The following is a 21,596-nucleotide window of genomic DNA, read 5'->3' on the forward strand; positions in this document are numbered from 1 at the left end:
ACACACACACACACACACACACACACACACGCAGCCTTTCAGCCTCTTTTAGCTTTAACTTTTGTTTCCGCGTGCTTCGGTCGCAGCGCTCGCGTCCATCGTGTTTCCTCGCGTCTCCGGCGGGATGATATTTATTGGCGTTCTGCCGGAGTTGAAAGTCGACAAATGTTTTCACTTGAGAACGTGTCAGAAGTGTGTATCTACTCGTGGGCGAAGCTTTGTTCCTCTCTGAGCCAAAAATCAATTAACGCACCTCCCTAAATGAAATCCCGCAGTTGGTGTTAAATACACATCGCAAGGTGTTTCTACTCTGCTGTTTTTTTTTGTTTTTTTTGTTTTTTCCCAACCACTGTAAAGCTGCTATCAATCAATACAAACTGCAAAAGTCAAGTATCAGTCGACGCTTCCTGCAGATGTTTCACTCAGGAAAAAGAGAGCATCAGGGCTGCAACTGAGGTTTGTTTTAATCTGCCCCATCGCACGTCCTCAGAGTGACGTCTGAATGTGACTCGTGTATATAAAGATGTTAAGAGGACAATCACATAAGTCACAAGCAGCAAATCCTCACAAATGATGTTTTTGGAAAATTTGCTCGAGATCCGACGTCAAGCATTAAAGGATTATCAAAATAGGTGCTAATGAATATTTTGTGCGGTGATGAGCTAATTGAATCAATCAGCAGAATTTTACATTTTTTTTTCTGAATCTGCAGAAGTTTAATCGACAGTAACGCGACAGCGGTGGGGAAGACGGCGAGGTAGAAGCATCTGGAGCAAAATGAGTGGAAGGAAACGGAAAGTATTAAAATGGAAAAAGGAAAGGGCGGCGGAGCGGTGAAACCACAGCTGAGCAGGTAGAAAAACGGAGAACGTGCCGAGTTGGAACGACAAATTAAAATGGAGAAAGATATTTCGGGAGACGAGTCCCGTCGGTGGAACGACAGCCTGTCGTCATACTCACTTTATCTCTTTTACCACCAACACTGCTCGCTCATTGAATCACCTCGACTGTGCTGTGTTGTTGTTTTTTTGTTTTTTTCCCCCCTCATAAATGTTGAAATTAATATGTTTGAAGCTTCACATTTAAAATGCTGGGGGGTGTTTCAGAAAGCTTTTCATGTGAAACATCTGTGCAGGAAGTGCGTCAGTAAAAAAAAAAAAAGACAAGAAAAAAAAAACCCAAAAAACACATCTAGGATTTAAACCTGCTACACCATCTCATGTAAACATACATTATATATTCCCACGAACGCGACGTTGCCGGGATGTTGTTGGGCTGGAGCGAGGCTGTTGGGAGTTGCACCCTTCGCAGTATTAGTGGTCTGTGGGCTGTCGTCTGTGTTTCCTCGTTTTCTTTTTTCCTTTTCGCATTTGACTCCTCTCATCTTTCTCTTGACTGTTGCCTCCTTGCAGGGTGTTGCTCAGGACTTCATGTTGTCTTGTAATCACAGTATGACTCTCCTCTCTCTCTCTCTCGCTCTCTATCTCTCTCTCTCTCCTCCTCCTCTTCTCTGTCACTTTCTTTTGTCTCGCCGAAAGTCTCCTGCAGCCTCCACAGCTCTGCAGCCTCCACTACCTCCTCCTGTCTCTCTTCTCTGTCGTGGTTCTGCATCGCTGTTGTTTTTTTTTTGTTTTTTTTGGGGGGGGAGGTGGAGGGGGCGAGGCTGACCCTTTGAGTTGATCTTCTGTTCGTTGACTTGCTTTCTTTTTATTTATTTATTTAACCCGTCGGACACCTCCCTCCCTCCCTCCCTCCCGCCCTCCCTCTGCCCGCCGTGCGTTCTCCCATTGGTTTCAATGCTGCGCCTGTTTTCCAGTTCTGTGGTTGGTCAGTGGGTCTCAGTCCTGTTCAGTGTGAAGCTGTGTCAGTTAGTTGTATGTTGTGGCTTGTCTCCGGAGTGGACCATGTGCATAAAGCTCCGCAGCTTCCTGGTTTGACACGCGACTCATCACCCCCCCTCCCCTTCCCCGTCCCCCTCCCCCTCCCTCCCTACTCCCTCCCACTCCCCCACATCCAGAACGTCAAGTGTCACGTTGAGGTCACGCTGTCGTCAAAAGACTGATTCCCTTCTGGCAAAAAAACAACAACAACCCGTCTGTGTGGGGAGTTTCTCATTATGAACCTGATGCAACTCGGAGCGAGACGGTGGCGCCGACAGCGGAGCGGATTAAAACAGCCTGGGAAAAAAAAAAAAAAAAAAAAAAAGGCGACATGTTAAAGATAGACTCCATGCTTGTGCTGTATTATCCACAAATCTTTGAAGTTTTCCCCCCAAAGCTCACTGTGGATCTGCTCTACAGAAATATCCAAAATGAGTCAGGAGGAAATTTGAGTTTTTAGACACACTGAGCCTCATGCGAGAATCTTTTTTTTTTTTTTTTTTTTCATATTCCTGCCCTAAATTCTCGTTTTTCTGTCAGGTTTGCTCCAACGAGTGCAGCGAGGCAGATTGACGCGTATTGCTCCTTTAAATGACTTTATATCAAACATAAAAGGCTTCAACAAAATATATAAGATCAAAATAAATTAGAATAGAACAGTGCAGTCCAGTATGACTGTACAAACAACAACAACAACAACAACAACAAAAAGGCCAGTTTTGATATAAATATGACATCTGATGAGGCAGGCCTGCTTGGTTCTTCTTCTTTTGGGGAGCGTTTGCCTCTTTTAACGCCAGGATCTGCTTTCCCACCCGCAAATGTTCCACCAAAACAATAACCCTGTTTTACAGGAGCGCGGCTGCTGCATCCTGCGCTCAGCGCTGCCCAACACAACTGTGATTAATTTAAGGAAGTACAAACAAACCAAGGAGGTTTTTTTTTTTTTCATGGATGCAGCCTGACTGTTCTCCAGACCTGGAACCGTGTGTTGGAGAAAGGTCTGGAGAAGTGAGACTACTTCGCAACATCCAGTGAAATATAGCAAAAGTAAAAAACTGCCGATAGGTTCATTTCTAAATATAAGAAAAACAGTTCTCTTAAATCACTTGAAAGCATTTTAAAAGGTTCTTGCTTGAGGTCCAGTCAGTCGGTTTTCTTTTAGACATTTGAGTTTTAACTTAAAGCCGAAACTCACTGCAGAAGTGACACAAAACTGGACTGAATGGTTTTCCTTCACATCCCGGTCCTCGTTATTATAATTTACTTATTATGAGTCCTTTTCTGACCTAACAGACTTCATTATTTCATAACAGGAAGCCAGTGGAAATATGAGCCGTCAGATTATCGGGGTAGAGATTTTTCTGACTGGTCATCCAGGAATCGAACCTGCTTTATGTCCATGATCTGTCGCTATTGTTGGTTCCAGATGTGACTTTGATATTGTTACCAGAGTGACTCTCCAACAGGGTTTTAACATGTGAAATATACAGTCGGCTTGATGGACGACGTTTTAGGTTATTGTGCGTGGAAAAAAATAAACAAACGGCTCAACAGAACGTTTCCAGTATTTAATGTTAACAAGTGAACGAGGAAATCGGTGAATTTTCGGGCAGGAAATCATCCCAGTTTCCCGTCAGCGTTGTCAGCTCGGTTGTTCGCGAGGAACAAATGGCACATCAAACCTCGGCGTGTCAGATTAGCGCAGATCGGCTCTGTTTCCATTCATCACCTGCCCACGTTGCTTTGGTATGGAAATATGACAAACGGCAGTGGATGGAGCGAGTGCGGCTGAACTCGCTGTAAAGCAGAGATCAAACAGAGGAGAAAAAAAAAAAAAAGCTCCAAATGCAGCGCTTGCAGTCCAAAACAGGATCGCAGCCGTGATGAAGTGAAAATGCAAATGCTCTGTTTGTTTATGCAAATGAGGAGCCGTTGAGCAGGACGCGAAACTAGACGCCATGTCAGACTTCAGAACTCCAACTCTAAGCTCTTCTGTGAAACGAGCTGTGTGTGTGTTTGTGTGTGTGTGTGTGTGTGTGTGTGTGTGTGTGTGTGTGCGCGCGTGCGTGCGTGTGTGTGGGTGCGTGCGTCTAACTCCTCTCTGTTGTATTTGCTGTTCTCTCTGTTCATGTCTGCTGCTCTTCATTATGAACCGCTGCTTTTCCAACTCGTCTGTGAAATTCTCTGAAAGCAACCGGGACCTTTTTGTTTTCGTGACTGTTCTGCGATCCTAAAAATGATGAAAACGCTCCTCTCTGCATTCAGCCAAAGGGTCAACCATGTTAATGATTAAGAGTCAGAGGTCTCGTCTGATCTCTGAGAAAAGCTCGTCCGGTCGTTTTCAGCTTTCCCTTTCCGACTGAATCTGTAACGTTTTCTCTGCCTCTTCTCCTTCATCCCCAAACCACTCCTGAACCCCGAACCCTGCTCCCTCCGTCTTTTCTTTTGTGATTTATCACCATGCATTGATTTAATTCATTTACCCTTTTCTCCCCTTCATCTCGTGCTCCCCATTCCGACCCAAAAAAAAAAAAACCCGTCCCATCTTCATCCCTTCAACTACAACCATTCTCCTCCTCCTCATCTTTCTCGACCTCACCTAAACCTCGTCCTCCTCACTCATTGGTCCCTTAAAACCTGCCTCCTCCTCCTCCTTTTTTTTTTTTTTTTTTTTTAACCTCCCGGCACCACCCCACTCCTCCCCACCCAACTCCCTCCCCCCCCCAACCAGCCAAGACCCAGGACGGCATCGCCTTGGAGATCCAGCCGCTGAAGAGCGAGGAGGCCGCTGAGTCGGAGGAGAAGGAAGAGAAGGAGGAGGCCAAACTGGTGAAGAAGGTCAACGTGACCAAGAAGGAGAAGTCGGTGCTGCAGGGGAAACTGACCAAACTGGCGGTGCAGATCGGAAAAGCTGGTGAGTAGCACGCAAGCACACACACACATACGCATGCATGCGGCAGGCAGGCAGGCAGGCAGGCAGTACTTACATAAAAGATAAATCTGTAGGAAAGTGTCCCCTCTCTGACAGGAACAGTCTTGGCATAGCTTAGCAGAAAGACTGGAAGCAGCAAACTTCCGTCCTTCCTCCATCTAAAGGGGAAATAATAAGAAAATCCACTTTTTACACGTCAGCTTAAAGATAACTTGGTTGAGTTACCAAAGTAAACGGGTAAAAATGTACCAAAGTTGGACGCACGTGTGGACGCGGCACCCATTTTTTTTCTCATTCTCTTTGGTCTGATGTATGTCGACTTGCGCTGGATCCCTTAAAGACAAAGTTTCGTTGAACTATATGTGAGAAACTCGCGTGTGGTAAACTTCAGCATGAACGTCGATAAACCGAAGCTCTACCGAAGCTGCAACTACATTTACAATATGAATTGTTTGACAAAGCCAACGACACTGGTCGCCGATCGGTCTGGCCTTCAGGGTGTCTAGACTTTAATCACAGTGGAGAAAACTGAAGCTGTGAGTCGGTTGGGAAGCTCAGGGCAGCCCAAAAAAAGGTTTTTTTGAACGCGTGTGTGGCATCCTGGACCGATTCCTTTACGGGATGCCCAGCGATGACACTGATCTTTTCATTTGACTCTCGGGGGAAGACAAACAACAAACAAGAAATCCCCAGAAACGTGGGACTGTTCCTTTAACAGCGGAGAAGCTGAGGGTCAAAATGCACTCAGTTTTATTGGATGGATGTTTTATTGGGAACATGTTTCATCCCGGAATTGAAGGTGTTTTCTTTGTCGTTTCAATTGACCTTAATACACTGAGGGGCTTTCAGGACAGAGTGGAAGTGGATGGGAGGTGTGTGTGTGTGGGGGGAGGGGGGTGAATGAATAAACTGCCCTTCATTGTTGGACAGGAATAGAATTAGAGCCAAAACACTGGAGGTGACTGACAGGAGAGATGAAGTGGAAGAAACAGCCGGGGGATTTTTTTTTTTTAATTTTTTTTTCTCTCACCTGTTCCTGATTTTACATCGAGGAAAAAACTTTTTATTGTATCCTGAAGTGCAGAGGTTTCCTATAAAGTCACTTTTTTTTACCTTTTTTTTTTTTGCATCCAGACTTCACTGCCTTAAACTTATTTTGGCTGCCGAGCTTCTTATAAGCCTGATATTCTCGCGATGTTGGCAGCCAGCAAATCAGTCAAGTCAGACTTTAAAGGATAAATGCATTCAAGAACATGAAAGTTATATTTAATCAAATTTAATAAATAAAACAAAGCAAAGGGATTGACATGCCTTAAGAATCAGACCGCGGACAATGTGACATGTTTTTCAAACTTCTAGGTGACAAAAACTGTCTGTCAGCTGGACTTCAGCAAACTTCTGTTTGTTCATCATCTTCGAATAAACCGCAAGATGTTTTAACATTTTATCCCAACAAAAAGACTTCCACTTAATCGCTGTGATTACCAGGAAAATTTTTATGTTAAGCCGTAATAAAATATGTGGAAACCAATCACCTCCTGAACGTTTGTCTGCTTCAAATTGAAAGTTTAAGGATAAATGCTGCACAGACTACAAAACCTTCTGAGACTGATTTGTGATATTTAGTCTATTTATCTATATGTATAAAAAAAACATACTTGAATTAAATGGGCCTTTTTTTAAATTTTTGCTTTTCCCAACCAGGTCTGATCATGTCGGCTGTGACCGTCATCATCCTCATCCTCTACTTCGTGATTGACACTTTCGGGATCCAGGGTCGGACCTGGGTGGCCGAGTGCACGCCCATTTACATCCAGTATTTCGTCAAGTTCTTCATCATCGGCGTGACGGTGCTGGTGGTGGCGGTTCCTGAGGGGCTGCCGCTCGCCGTCACCATCTCCCTGGCCTACTCCGTCAAGGTGAGCAGGGCGGGGGTCACGAAAAATGGAAACACTGAAGAGGTGTACATTCAGAGTTTTGATGAGTGAAATCCTCGTTCTCGACTCTTAGAAAATGATGAAAGACAACAACCTGGTGCGTCACCTGGACGCCTGCGAGACCATGGGCAACGCCACGGCTATCTGCTCGGACAAGACGGGCACTCTGACCATGAACCGGATGACGGTGGTGCAGGCGTACGTCGGAGACACGCACTACAAGGCCGTGCCCGAACCCGACGCCATCAAACCGGAGACCCTGGAACTGTTGGTCAACAGCATCTCCATCAACTCGGCGTACACCACCAAGATCCTGGTGAGACCGTCACTGTCACACGAAAGAGCAGCGCGGACACACACACACACACACACACACACACACACACACACACACACACACACACACACACACACACACACACACACACACACACACACACACACACACACACACACACACACACACAACACACACCGAACCTTTAATGGTTAAGTCGACCCTTTGAAGAAGGAAGCACTGGATATAAAATGTCCTCTTTTTAGGACCTTGTTTTGATTCCCAGGAGATTTAACATGAACCTCAACCCACCTGTCTGCGAGCAGATCATCACATCAAGACATTTAACTGACTAAAAAGTCAATTAAAATAAACCTGTTCAGATGGTTGCTATAGAAACCTTACAGCGCTGAGAGTTTTGATTTATTGCTTGTATATTGTGTTTCACTTTGACAAGAGAAAAGTGTTTGGCTGGAGTTGCTGACACTGTATAAACAGTGCAGAACATATACCAAAAAAAAAAGAAAAAAAAAAAGACCTGGTTCTCCAAACTGTTTGTGCATCTCTGTCACTAAAGTTCACTGTTTCAACATGTAGATCTTCTGTTTTAAGTTACTAAACTATTACTGGACGGTAAAAACGGGTTACAGGAAAAGGAACATTCAATAAATGCAAAGCCTGAGATTGTTTATCTTTAGAGCTCAGAAAGTTTGACAGTTTGAGTTTAAGCAGCTTCAGTCCTCCGTCAGCCTCTGCACAGGATGTGTTCAGGCACAGTAGGGAGGGTAGGGGATTCCTGTTGTGGCAGCTCTCCACATCTCAAAACACAGTCACTGTAGTTAACAGCATACAACAATAGAAAATAGACCTGACCAGGTGCAGGTTGAGAGAAAATGTGTAAAAAGTGGGTCATGTTGACTCACTTATACTTCAAATGAAATGGGAGCTGTTTTGTGGCCTGTGTGGACACACTGTCAGCTTCTGTTGTAATCTCAGTTGGTGCATTCAATATTCAGCAGTGTCAGAATAAATCCCCTCTGCAGAAGTCGTGCTGCCGCCCCTCTTTCCCTGCGATGACACCGCACTGATGAAACTTTAAACTCCGATGTCACATCACGCCCGAACTTTTCTGTCTCCCCTCAGCCTCCGGAGAAAGAAGGCGGTCTGCCCCGACACGTCGGCAACAAGACCGAGTGCGCTCTGCTGGGCATGGTGCTGGAGCTGAAGAGGGACTACCAGCCAATCAGAGACGAGATCCCCGAGGAGAAACTCTACAAAGTTTACACCTTCAACTCCTCCCGCAAGTCCATGAGCACGGTGCTGAAGAACGCCGACGGAGGCTTCCGCATGTACAGCAAAGGAGCGTCGGAGATCGTCCTGAGGAAGTAAGAAAACGGATGAACCTTTAAAGTTGAACGTGTCTGAGGGAGGAGGGATGTTGGGCGGATGGCATTTCTCTCCCGTCTGTTCGTGCCTCATTAATATTCCACCCACCTCCTCCGCCAGATGCTCTCGTATCCTGGACGACCAGGGTCAGCCGCGCGTCTTCAAGCCCAAGGACCGCGACGAGATGGTGCGGAAGGTGATCGAGCCGATGGCGTGCGACGGGCTGAGGACGATCTGCGTGGCCTACAGGGAGTTTCCCGCCGAGGCCGGAGAGCCCAACTGGGACAGCGAGAACGACATCCTGAACGATCTGACCTGCATCACCGTGGTGGGCATCGAGGACCCCGTCAGACATGAGGTACGGCGCGGTTCTCCAAAACACTGCCTGTTATTAACAAGCATTTTATCAATCAGGGAAGTTAACTCTGTGTCAGCATATTTCATATCCCATCATTTTGAGCTCTCGGTAATCAGATTTGAATGAATTTAAATTAAACTTTATCGGTGCAACAAAATTCCAAAATATGACCCGTCGTCCGGTTATTGATTTTTTTTCCAGCGGCAGGATGCCCTCCAAACTCTTAATAAGTCCAAACTAAGCAGTAACCAGCAGTGACATCACGCGTTGGTTTGTTAGTTTGTGCCTCAAATTCGGATTTTGGCCTGACTGCACCTCAGGCCTGTCAATCAAACAGACACGCACCCAAAAACACAGCTTTCTGAGGATTATTTTCTAATTAATGACGGTTTATTTTCAGATGGACCGCCAGAAAACTAATAAGAAGGAGCGACTTTAGCGAACAACATCGAAATAACGTGTGGAAAAAATGTATTGACTTGGTATTTTAAGACAAGTTGAATGGGAGTCTATGGAACTGGAGGCCTTTGGGAGCCGACTGGTATTGCAGTTTAAGGCACTTCAGCATCGGCTTCATTTTTCAGACCTGGAAACTACATCTTTTTTTTTATATAAAGTCTGTGGTTTTGAGTTGGGTTCTTCCCTCGTTACTGAAGATCAGCAGAGCAGTAAAGATTATCTCTGGCGTTGTGTGTTATTTTTGATGCTGCTGTAGCTGCATGAGGACCGTTGCAGCAGAGCAGAGACGTCGGCGACGGTCACGAAGCTGAATGTGTGGCTCCATTTTCCCCCGATAAAGTGAGGGAGGGCAGCGTGAGTCATTTATCGATTACCTGTCAAACAAACATAAAAATAAATCCGCACAGATGCAGTGACTCGTACCGCTGAACCGCTTCCATGTCCATCCACAGTCACTGCGTTTTACAGTCGACTTTAGTTTAATTATAATAATAAAGAAAGTGTTTGACAGTAAAAATAAAGAACAGAAGTAATCAAATCTGCAGCATAAATCTAAGCAAGATAAAAATGTAAAAATACTATTATTCATGTGAGTGCTAGGAATAGATTTGACTGACGATTGATGAAACTACTCCAATACTACATCACCACAGTTTGTAATGTTTATTTAGTTTTTGAAAGGCTCGGTACCTGAAGTATATTTATTATTGTTTTCAAAATACAGGAACTGGTACATTTTTTTTACATGGAGATCGACTTAAGTGCATAAAGATAAAGAAACAAATAGATAAATGAATAAGTTCAGAGAGAAAATTTGCCACACGTAGGCTCATAACTTAGGCTACATCGTACTAAAGGATGACTTAGACACAACAAATTTATGATAATTTCGAGCCATCCGTTCTCAAGGAGATACTCCTCCCTCCTAATCGCCTCTTATTCTACTGAGCAGACATTTATAAGATCATTTTTCCACCATTACATTAACCCATTCTCTCAGTTCTGGACCCTTCGTTGCCTTCCAGTGTCCTCAAATAACGCGACAGACGGTTATTAAACCCACAATAATAACAGAAAATACACACTCGGATATGTTTGGTATTTCGGTCTCCCCGTAAACACAACTTTGGACTTGAAGGGATTTCTGAACCAAAACGACGACTTAAAATGTCGAATACTTTGATCCAAAGTGTGTCCGACCAAACTACAGTCCGCAGTTTGTCATGTTAATAATTTGTTTTTAGGGCTTAAGTTGTTTCCGATTCACCACATAGAAAAAACATTTCAGCCTTCATCATTCAACAGAAAGACTTTTCTCTTCATGATTGGTCAGAACCTTTTTCCGACCTGAAGTGTTGTAAATATAACAGTCGGGGAGGGCGGCGATGTTATTCAACAAGAAACGCGCTGTAGTTATGGGTTGCTGTTATTTTCCGTGCAGCAACGACCTGAATCGAGCGCGTTAGTATACTGAGATAGAAACCGTTCAGTGGTGTCAGCAGAGCTGCTTCATGACTTCATAATCGGAGTCTGCAGCTTGTTTTCACTGATAAAGAAATGAGTTTGACTGTAAGAACACGAAGGAACTGAGTGAACATGAAGCTGAAAATATCCACATTAAGAGTTGAGCTGAAATCATCTGACAGGCTGCTCCTCAGTATATGATGTGATATTGACAGAGTGGTGGTTCATCAATGTTTTCATTACATATAGACCGAAGTCAGTCCGGTCCAGGTGTGCAGAGACCCGAGTTCTCTGCGGTGTGAAACGACGCCTGAAATGAAGCTCAGAAAGCGTCGGCGCTGCCGCCTGCTGCTTTAATGCCAGAGCACAAAGATCAGCGGCAGGATGGAAATAAGTGGAGAGCAGCGGGAGGCGATCAGCAGCTCGATGTCGATCTCCGCACAATCTGTGATGGACGCGAGATTCTCGGCAATAGAAGAGGAGTTCGTTCTTTCTGGTCGCACTCTGAACAACATGTTTGTAACCGTGACCAGACAGCAAATAGCGTAACGGTGCGAGGACAAATTCAAGCTTCAACCACTTCAGACTAATGATCGGTTAAAGGGCGAGACGCGCTGGAGGACACCCATCTTCCTGTCTGGATGCAACACTCTTCGAAATCCAGCGAACAACGCTCATCAACTTTTCAGCGAAGCAGCTCAGATCAGAAAATCACAACTATTAGACATGTCTTCTGTCGGTTTGGTCGAGTCGCTTCAAAACGTGCCGTTTATGTTATTTTAAAACACTGAGGTTAAAGCTGACGGGTCAAAGGCAAAAAAAATCAACATGAACAGTTGATGATCCGTCAGTTTTTAGTTTTGTAAAGACTCCTCCTTCCAAACTCTTCAGCCTCATCTGCACCATGTTCAGTTATTTAAAGTGTAAAATCGCTTTGCAACACGATCCCCAAAAAACAATCACAACAGAATATATTGCAGGTAAATCAAATAATGAAAAAACACATTAAAAATGGTGCAGAAATGCAGCACCCGAGGCCCGGCTCAACATCACCAAGGTCACTTAGTCTGACGATGACGTTTATCAAAAAGGAACGTTTTCAGTCAAATCTTAACAGTAGAGAAAGTGTCCGCCTCCCAATTCACTTTTGGAAACTGCAGGAACCACAAGGTAATATAATATTAAACCACATGGAGAAATCCTAAAACATTCCGCAACACAGTCAGTGTATGTTGGCCTGAAGTCTTGAGACTGGATTTAAGTTCTCCCCCAGATCTCAGATATCTGAATGAGAGTCCAGCTCCTTCGCCTGTTCACTAGGGGTCCAGCTCCTGTCCGCGTGATCCACAGATAAGATGCGTGTGCAGGTAAACGAACACACAGAACCCCCGCTGGTCTCCGTCTTGATGCCGGATCGTATCAGCTGAGCCTCCTGATGAGCAGAGGAAGCAGCCAGCGGCTCTCTGACGGTCAAACGGCCATCAGGTCACCACTTCACAGGTGTCCACACGTCCTGATGAGTGAGGTCTGAGTTTAGGATGAGATAAAGAACAACAACACTGGTTCTCTGCCTGAACCTCCTGCCGCGATGTAAACCTCAGCATCGTTTCAGCCAAATAAACTAAACCAACAACAGTGTTTTTCACCTGGTTTGAAGATGAGTGAGCTTCCTTCAGGCGTCAGTCATCAAAATCATCTTCGTCTTTCGGGTTTTACGGGTGTGAAAATGTTCAAGTCCCTTCGTTCTGACGCTCCTTCAGGTACCCGATGCCATCTTGAAGTGCCAGCGCGCAGGCATCACCGTACGAATGGTCACCGGAGACAACATCAACACCGCCCGAGCCATCGCGACCAAGTGTGGCATCCTGCTGCCCGGGGAGGACTTCCTGTGTATGGAGGGCAAAGAGTTCAACCGTCACATCAGAAACGACAAGGGAGAGGTGAGAACAAATCACCGTTCATTTAAAATACCCGGAAATATGAACCACGGGATGACCGGGATCCCTCCTGAGCCGCATCTTATTAACTGTTGTCATGGAAACTGTTAGAAAAACGTTAGGGACTCGCGCTAGAAGAGGTAGACTAAATTATATATTGACTTTTGACCACATTTCCATGTTTATCTGTGAAACGGGTGAACTGCTAATATCGTTGCATCACGCTGCGTGTTGGATGTTGTAGATGCTGCAGTTTATGTCACCAGTCGGTAGTTTATTTTTCTCCCGACTGCTGCACTGAATAAAACCTTCACTTTCTGAAACATTGTTTTAATTGGAGTCGATTTAGTGCAGCTGAGTAGGAGAATCCAGAGTAAAACAAACGAGTTACTGATTCTGTCTTTATACTGTAGTCAGTCTGATACTGACATTCAAATTTGAGAGTTTAAAAAAATCCGATGACACCAGTGGATTATATATTTAAACACAATATAAACAATCATTGTATTGACTTCTAGATTCATATTCAATAGGACATTTGACAGTTTATCAATTATATCGTCAGTCCTCTCTGTACCAGCGACGTTGACACGGTTTACTTAGCTACTTGTAACTTACTTCAAAAAACAATTTTGCATTTCTTGTTTATGATGAGTCAACATAAAAAAATGAGTCAACATAAAAAAAAAAATTAAAAAAAACTGATACGATACACCTGTTGTATATAAATGTCAGTTGACATGCTGTTTCTCACCAACTGTGGTTTGATTCCTCGCTGATTAAATGAAACTCTCACTAACTGTCCTCCTTTATAAATTAACTATAAAAATATTATTTTTAATGCTGGAAAATAAGGATTTAAAACTTAAATGTCAGGAGGGACAGGTGGACTGACTGCAGGGTGCTCTGTAAGATTTGAGAAGCTTTAATAATATCATATCAAAGACAGATTATATTTTGGTAGTATTTGCTATACAACAGGTCATTTTTTATATATATAATTTGTCTGCGTTTTTGTTTCTTTTCCATTTTTAGGTGGAACAAGAGCGTCTGGACAAAGTTTGGCCCAAACTACGCGTTCTGGCTCGTTCGTCGCCGACAGACAAACACACTCTGGTTAAAGGTGCGTTCGGTGCCGTTTGATGTTTAGCATGTGGTGCTGCTGCTCACATGTTTTCCTCTCCATGTGTGCTGCGTGAGTTGAGCGTCGTTGGGAAGCAAATGTCTTATTAGTCTTATTGGTGTAATTAAACTGCAGTTAATGGACCTGAAATGTTTCTGAAAATATTCAAACACTCGCTGACACGGAGATTGTTTGTTGTTGTTGTTGTTGTTGTTGTTGTTGATCAGGCATCATTGACAGCACAGTGGGTGAGACCCGACAGGTGGTGGCAGTGACAGGAGACGGCACCAACGACGGCCCCGCCCTCAAGAAGGCTGATGTTGGCTTCGCCATGGTAACTACTCCTTCATTTTCTTTTGTTGCGCAGCTCTTCGCTCGTCTGCTGCTTCATCATTATCTAAAGAAAAAAGACAATAAACCCTCTGAGTTCAATTACGTTGCTAACGCAGCTGTGAAATAGGTATTTTCTGTAAACGTCATAAGTCTTCGGTTTAATGCCACGGATTCATTAAGACAGCTGTGAAATGGATTCATGAATCAATACATGGTGAGCCTGGATGCCGTCTGCGCGGCGGGGTGCCGCGCTGCCACCATGTTACTGCATGCATTTTCCACACATTAACAAACACTGATTGTTTTTATTACAGTAAATAATGTATCGGCACCATGAACAACATCTTTTGTTCCTCATCTCTGTCCTTGAAAGGATTCCAGGGTTTTTGCGACTTTGATCCTTTTTAATACAATTTGCATTGACATATATCACGACTCGCACCTGAAGACGCCCGAAGCTAAAATTACCTTCACATGACCTGCTCAGTGTTGTCGGTCATGTCTAAAGGTTCTCAAACTTTAAAGCACCACTGTCGAGACAAAGAGACTTCAGAGCTTCGGAGCAGGAAGGGAAACGGCGAGCAAGATGATGTTACAGGCGATGCGGAGCGATTTAAAAACACTGCACAGGATCTCAGCGGATGAGATCAGCTGACTCCTCTGGGTGTTGCTGTGACCTTTGTTTACTGAGGAAAGTCATCTGAGCACCAGTGCCTCCTGCAGGCTGCCGAGCAGCTGCTGAGCTGTCAGACGGCAACAGGAGTTACTGTTCCTGAACGCATCACAAGAAGCAGAGTGTGGATTTAAAAGCGGCGACCTCCCAAGTCCTAACGCGTCCCCTTTGGAATATTTCTTTTGAAAGTTTGCGCTGAAGCCTCTCTGTTCAATTATGGGCTGTTTAGCGGGAGAAGAGAGAGTGATTCACCTCCATCTGTTCGGGGGAGTCTGACTGTGCAGGTCACGTCGAGGCTTCTTTATAGTCGCTGTTAACGCAACACTGACTCTCCTGTTTTTATTTTTACCACTGCGTCAGTCGATGGGGGCAAAATATTCAAAGCTTTCCACACTCAAACTGCATGAAAAGTTTTAAACTTCGCTGTTGCTCTGGGTTTTTCTTTTTTTTCTCACCGAAAATATGAAATAAAAAAAGAACATACAGTAATTTTTTTTTTTTTTAACACATTAAATTTCAACTGCATCCGCTGAGCTGGAGCCGAACAGCTGGACTTTCCCCTTGTAGCTGTCACACCGCTCCACATGTGCAGCAGAACAACGCTGCTGAGCCTGTAACCGTGGACAACAGCAGCTCTCTGACAGGAAGCAGCCACATGAAACTCCACAAAGTGGAAACCACCCCCACCCCCCCCACACACACACACACACACACACACACACCTCGACACTTCGGGTCAGTCGTGGTAAAACCGGAGTTTCATCTGGTCATAGCTGAGGTGTTTATGCACATTTAGTTCCAGTCATGGTTCCCAGTCTTTTGGACTTGTGACCACTGGGACTAATTAAAGTGAAGCGGTGTCTTCTCGTGACCTTTTATCGCAGTTTGCGTGTCTGTGAGTGGCGACCGGTCGATCAGTGGAAGACCGAGAGAAGATTGAAGTAAAGAAAGTGGAATTTGTGGAGCGGACACAACAACTTTCTGACCGTATTAATTATTTCATGATCCCTCAGATTTATCTCGTGAACATTTTAGGGACTTAGTGCCTCTCTCGCATGCAGTTTTATGTTTGGTAGAAATTAACTCTATAACCAAATACGTTTTCAAGTTTACATGTGCTTGTGAATTTTGATCGTCCCGGTCAGATCCGGTCTCTGTGATGGTCGCTTGAAAGTTCTGCTTTGGAAGACGTGAACGAAAACATTCATGTGAGATGAGAAAGAGGATGATGATGTCGTGCCCTGAGGTGTCATTTGGCTCAAATCTAAAACCCAGATGAGGTTAAAGAGGTGACGGATGGTGTTGTAGTTGATAAATGTAGTTGACGGTTGAGAAATAACCAGCAGCGTTCCCTCCCTGTTCGTGTCACTCAGCTTCAAGTCCATCGGTTACTTTTTAAAGGTGTTAATGTTCATTAATCTTTTTTTTTTTTTTTTAAACTGCTTCAGTTTCTGAGCAAATCAGTTCAGTTTTAAAATTTTAACATTCAGTTTGAAATTCCGTTTCAAAGTAATAATTTCAATTTAGTTTCTCGGTGCTATTATTCAAATTAAATACAACAAAATCAATCGATCAATCAAACTTTATAACAGACTCGTGGGTCCAGGTAAAAGACAAAAATGACAAAATAAAATGTGAAAATACATTAAAATCAAACACAGATGATACAAATTCAGTTTCTAGTGACACATTTCTGCTCACAAGTTTTTTTTCTATCAAATATTTTGGAAAACCTATGAGCTGTTTTTTTTATGCGATTTATCGACAGTTAAACAGACTCACCCCCGTTCAAGAGAACTCGTAAACGTGCCCCCACCCCCAGCTGCTGACTGCTTCTTCTAATTTCCATCCCCTCTCTGCTTCCCGTCAGGGAATCGCCGGCACCGACGTGGCCAAAGAGGCCTCTGACATCATCCTGACCGACGACAACTTCACCAGCATCGTCAAGGCCGTCATGTGGGGGAGGAACGTCTACGACAGCATCTCCAAGTTCCTGCAGTTCCAGCTGACCGTCAACGTGGTGGCCGTGATCGTGGCGTTCACCGGCGCCTGCATCACGCAGGTAAACTCCCCGTCTCCCCAAGTTTCCCATCTCGAGATCTTTTCCTATTTCTTATTTTATATCGGAAAATAATGCAAATTGACTTAAAAAAACAACAACAACAACAAAAAAAAACTCCAGTTTCCCAAATTCATGTGTTTTCAGTGAAAATAATTTGCGGTGTTTAGTTTTGAAGTGGCAGTGTCGTGGTGTCATTCTGTGGATGATGATGATGATCTTCATCATTCAGGACTGATTTGAATGATTTTGTTACCTTTTTATCGAGCGGCATAATCAAGTCGAAATTTCTCTGAAACTTTGGCTCAGGACCAAAAACCTGCAAAGCAACTGATTTAACTGTCGGCCTCAGCTGCACTTTGCATTCAGTTCCAGTTTAGTATGCTGAAACGCCAAACTGGGATCAGCATCGTACCCGCTGAACACAGGTGCGTTTAGCGTCGTCACTGTAAGCGTATTAGCAAGCATTTGCCAAGAACAGTCAGCTCAAACACCGTTTTTCTTCTGACTTATATCTTTAGTATAATCGGGAACTTGATTGTACTTTATCCACCAAAAGCTTTCGTTTTGTGGTTTCGGCGTGACCGCCTCTGCGCCGCGAGGAGGCGAGTTGGCCGTTTCGCACTTTCTTTGTTTCATAATGTGTCTCTAATCAGGGAAACTGAACTCCCGACACAATAAAGGGGAGGGAAAAAAAAAAGTAAAAATCTCGCTGCTGTGTATTAATTGAAAGGCTCACAGCTGGCAGGACAGATAACTAACCCGACTACAGAGCGGGCGAACACAAAGTAGGCTAAGATTCGGCCTGAAACCATGGCAACACGTCACCATCGTAATCCTGGGATATAACGGGGACTCGGCTGAAACGTTTGGCACAGATCATTAGAGGGCGATTTGTGTCTTTGTCGAGCGCGCGGAGGACGGACTCGGGGGTGCGAGGTGGACGGGGTCCAGGGAAGAGTGTGTGTGTGTGTGTGTGTGTGTGTGTGTGTGTGTGTGTGTGTGTGTGTGTGTGTGTGTGTGTGTGTGTGTGTGTGTGTGTGTGTGTGTGTGTGTGTGTGTGTGTGTGTGTGTGTGTGTGTGTGTGTGTGTGTGTGTCAACGATTTTTTTTTTTTTCCTGCATTTAATATGCATTTAAACCAGTCAAGCAGTCGGAAGCTATAATTAAACTGGTTATTGTGCGTCTGATAATTACGGCAGAATACGGTAAAGCGGCCGGTTAACTGGATTTTTAACCGTGTTTACACGACGCGTCGGGACATCGCAGCTTTGTACACGTCCTGTGAAATTAATATTGCGGTTTTGGATCACCCAAAAACAATGACGGAAAGTTTTGCAGAAAAACTCTTCACAAGGAAGAAATCCTGTCTCTGGTCCGGGACGATCAGTGCTCCAATCTGCCCCCTAGTGGATATGATATGCTCTACTACAGATGCACACAGATTGAGGAAGTGTTGGTAAAAAATCAAGTTAATCAGCTGGTTGAAATTAGAAATGTAAATGTGTGAAGTCTGATAAATTGCCTCTCGTGATGTCACTTGAGTCGGCGTCGGCCGGGTCCGAAGTCTTCGTGTGCGGTTGCAGTAGAAGTCCGATCCTCGTCTCGGCCGGAGGCCACGTTACCTTAAACGCACCTGAATCCCACGCTGAACTGTCGGACGTCAAGTTGCATTGTGGGTAAATGCCACGCCAGCGCCGACCGATGATTAGATCAACAATTGAAGACAAACTCCGGTTGGTTTTATTGATTGACAATCACCATCAATCACCACGAGTGCTCCGCGTCCTGATTCAGAGCGACGGGTTCGTGCTGCGTCCTCCAGCTGACAATCATGACGAGTGTCGGTGACATCTGACAAAACTCAGAAACTCAAGTATCAATAACATTCCTGCTGCGACTGCCTGATTGTAGCCTCTGTGTGTGTGTGTGTGTGTGTGTGTGTGTGTGTGTGTGTGTGTGTGTGTGTGTGTGTGTGTGTGTGTGTGTGTGTGTGTGTGTGTGTGTGTGTGTGTGTGTGTGTTCACTGGATCCGAGAGCAACATATGACCCCGACTCTTTTCTGTGCTTCACTGGTTTTACCTGCTGGGTTTATTAAAATCATGTCAATCAAAGTTATTTACTGTCGTATCTTCAGGACGATTCAGCTTCTTTTTCGAGGGATATATTTACTGTAAACAAGAATATAGTGTTTGTTTGTTTTTTAACTGGAAGGATATTAAGAGGACATGGACGTTCTTTCTTTCGGGCACATGGCCTTGAAACCTTCCAACGCATCATGTTAATCTCTGGATGAACCCAGCAGCATGAATGTGCAGTAACTCTCTGAGTCGGTCTGGAACGGGTCCAAAGGCAGAACCCGGCAGGACCGGCTGAGGTCACATGATCATGAAGTGCCGCTTTAACTGTGTGCTCAAACTAAACATTGGCAGAGACACAAGTTTGCTCAGGGTGACTCCAACTGAGCTAAAGTTATTTAGACGAGTTGAGAATGATTCAATGTGATCCCCTGACGTCCTCCTCTTCCTCCTCCTCCTCCTCCTCCTCCCTGCAGGACTCCCCTCTGAAGGCCGTCCAGATGCTCTGGGTCAACCTCATCATGGACACCCTGGCGTCTCTCGCTCTGGCCACCGAGCCGCCCACCGAGTCTCTGCTGCTCCGTAAGCCGTACGGCCGCAACAAGCCTCTCATCTCCAGGACCATGATGAAGAACATCCTGGGCCACGCCGTGTACCAGCTCACCATCATCTTCACCCTCCTCTTCGCCGGTGAGTTTTAACAAACAAACAAACAAACGGCGCTCACGGTGAACAACCGCACATCACGCCTGGGGAGAATTTACCCCGCGGTTCCTTTCTCCTCATCAGGCGAGACGTTCTTCGACATCGACAGCGGCCGCAACGCGCCGCTGCACTCGCCGCCGTCGGAGCACTACACCATCGTGTTCAACGTGTTCGTCATGATGCAGCTCTTCAACGAAATCAACGCCAGGAAGATCCACGGGGAGAGGAACGTGTTCGAGGGCATCTACAGGAACCCCATCTTCTGCATGGTGGTGCTGGGGACCTTCATCCTGCAGGTGACCGTTTCTGTCATGTCCTTTTAATCGCAGATAGATAGATAGATAGACGATGTCAGCGGGATCCAACGAAGTCCAGCCTGACGATGAACCTGAGGTCAGGGACGGAGCGGCTCTTCTAAAGTTTCATCCACATTTCGGTTGGGAAATCTTCAGTCGTCGTTCACGTCCACGATGAGCACTTAAAACTTCCTGCAGCGATTTACAGCAAAAACTCACCTGAAATTATGAAACCTTCGTAGTAATCGGCAGAGCGATAATCAGCATGAAGCCCAATCGGATATTCTCGCCTTTCTTTTTGTGCTGATGTTTGGTCATCGTCCGCTTCGAGTTATCACAAACTTCTCCAATTGTTTGGTGTAATAACGAAGCATTTATTCATGCTTGTTAAAGTCAGAACTGCAAAAGATTTCAATTCAATGAATGTCTGGCAAGTCGCTATCTGTTGCTGAAGGGTGGTAACACAATGGTGGTTGAGCCAGTGGCCCACTGAGTGATTTGGGTGTCTGTGAACACATTCCCGCATCAAATCTCTTAGGATCTCTGGGAAGTTAAAACACAGCTGCAGTTGCCGCTTGTTGCCACGGGTGACGCCAAAGAGATCAAAATAAAGATCTCTGAGATTGAAACTTTAACTGATCCGTTCATCATCTTCAAATGAAAAGTCAGACAATACGTTTTTAATTAGATCAGCAGAAACAAATCTCAGGAAACGACCCAAACCAGAACATCTTGTAATATTTTATGACTTCCCCGACATGTCTGTGTCACAAGTCTTCAAAAACAGGTCACAGATATTTTCTAAATCAGACTGAAGCTGTAAGTGAGTATTTGCAGCAGCAGGATGGTGTGTGTGTGTGTGTGTGTGTGTGTGTGTGTGTGTGTGTGTGTGTGTGTGTGTGTGTGTGTGTGTGTGTGTGTGTGTGTGTGTGTGTGTGTGTGTGAGAGAGAGATTAAGTCGCATTGAACTACAACGTGTGTGTTCGCTGTAATGAAGGAAAAGGTCACACAGTTTAACACTGGGGCTCGTTTATATTGTCGCACTGAGGAGGAGTAAGATTTATCAGATATTGAATGCACACAGACACCTTCTTCGAAATATTGTTCGTTTTTTGTCCTTTTTTTTTTTTTTTTTAAGGAGAAAACTAAATGTACATAAAAAGTACTAATCCTTTAATACGGCGCGATCTGAATTCACACATCTGAGACGGTGCCGTACGTTTCTATTTCCTCAGATCGTCATCGTCCAGCTCGGAGGGAAGCCGTTCTCCTGCACGGCTCTGACCATCGACCAGTGGCTGTGGTGCGTGTTCATCGGCGTGGGCGAGCTGCTGTGGGGACAGGTGAGCCCAGAAACCCTCCGAACAAACACGCCCACGCCGACCTCCTGAGAATAAGACCGCACGTAGCGAGGAAGCGGGTGAGAGAGGTGGATTCAGGAGGGTTCGCGGCCGCAAAACTGTTGCCTGTCAGACTCGCGCTGCTGCGGCGTTTCCATCACGACCATTGCCATGGTAATGAGCTCAGCACATGAAAGCAGCGCGACTCCTGTTTACGGGCACCGAGGGAAAACAAACCCAGCGTGTCAGTCCACACACACACACACACACACACACACACACACACACACACACACACACGGGCTTAGAAAGCATATAAATATAGAGCAAAAAAAAAAAAAAAAAAAAGTTCAGTCA

At 44.9% G+C, this 21,596-nt stretch overlaps 1 protein-coding gene across 5 annotated transcripts in view; it reads left to right on the forward strand.

Moving 5' to 3' along the window:
• Positions 1–21,596, forward strand: part of LOC138628285 (plasma membrane calcium-transporting ATPase 1-like) — an 87,790-nt gene that overhangs the window by 57,187 nt on the left and 9,007 nt on the right. For all 5 annotated transcript variants that reach the window (XM_069711255.1, XM_069711251.1, XM_069711252.1 and 2 more), the window contains 12 exons: positions 4,615–4,797; positions 6,520–6,734; positions 6,826–7,068; positions 8,173–8,414; positions 8,536–8,773; positions 12,457–12,636; positions 13,669–13,756; positions 13,984–14,090; positions 16,633–16,824; positions 19,375–19,588; positions 19,688–19,899; positions 21,135–21,242. In XM_069711255.1, coding sequence (XP_069567356.1) covers positions 4,615–4,797; positions 6,520–6,734; positions 6,826–7,068; positions 8,173–8,414; positions 8,536–8,773; positions 12,457–12,636; positions 13,669–13,756; positions 13,984–14,090; positions 16,633–16,824; positions 19,375–19,588; positions 19,688–19,899; positions 21,135–21,242 — 2,222 coding nt within the window. The remainder of the gene's footprint in view (positions 1–4,614; positions 4,798–6,519; positions 6,735–6,825; positions 7,069–8,172; positions 8,415–8,535; positions 8,774–12,456; positions 12,637–13,668; positions 13,757–13,983; positions 14,091–16,632; positions 16,825–19,374; positions 19,589–19,687; positions 19,900–21,134; positions 21,243–21,596) is intronic.

The sequence above is a fragment of the Brachyistius frenatus genome, unplaced genomic scaffold, assembly GCF_029030835.1.
Source record: "Brachyistius frenatus isolate BFR_SWC_R1_liver_20210118 unplaced genomic scaffold, ASM2903083v1 Contig_98, whole genome shotgun sequence".
Classification (NCBI taxonomy): Eukaryota; Metazoa; Chordata; class Actinopteri; family Embiotocidae; genus Brachyistius; species Brachyistius frenatus.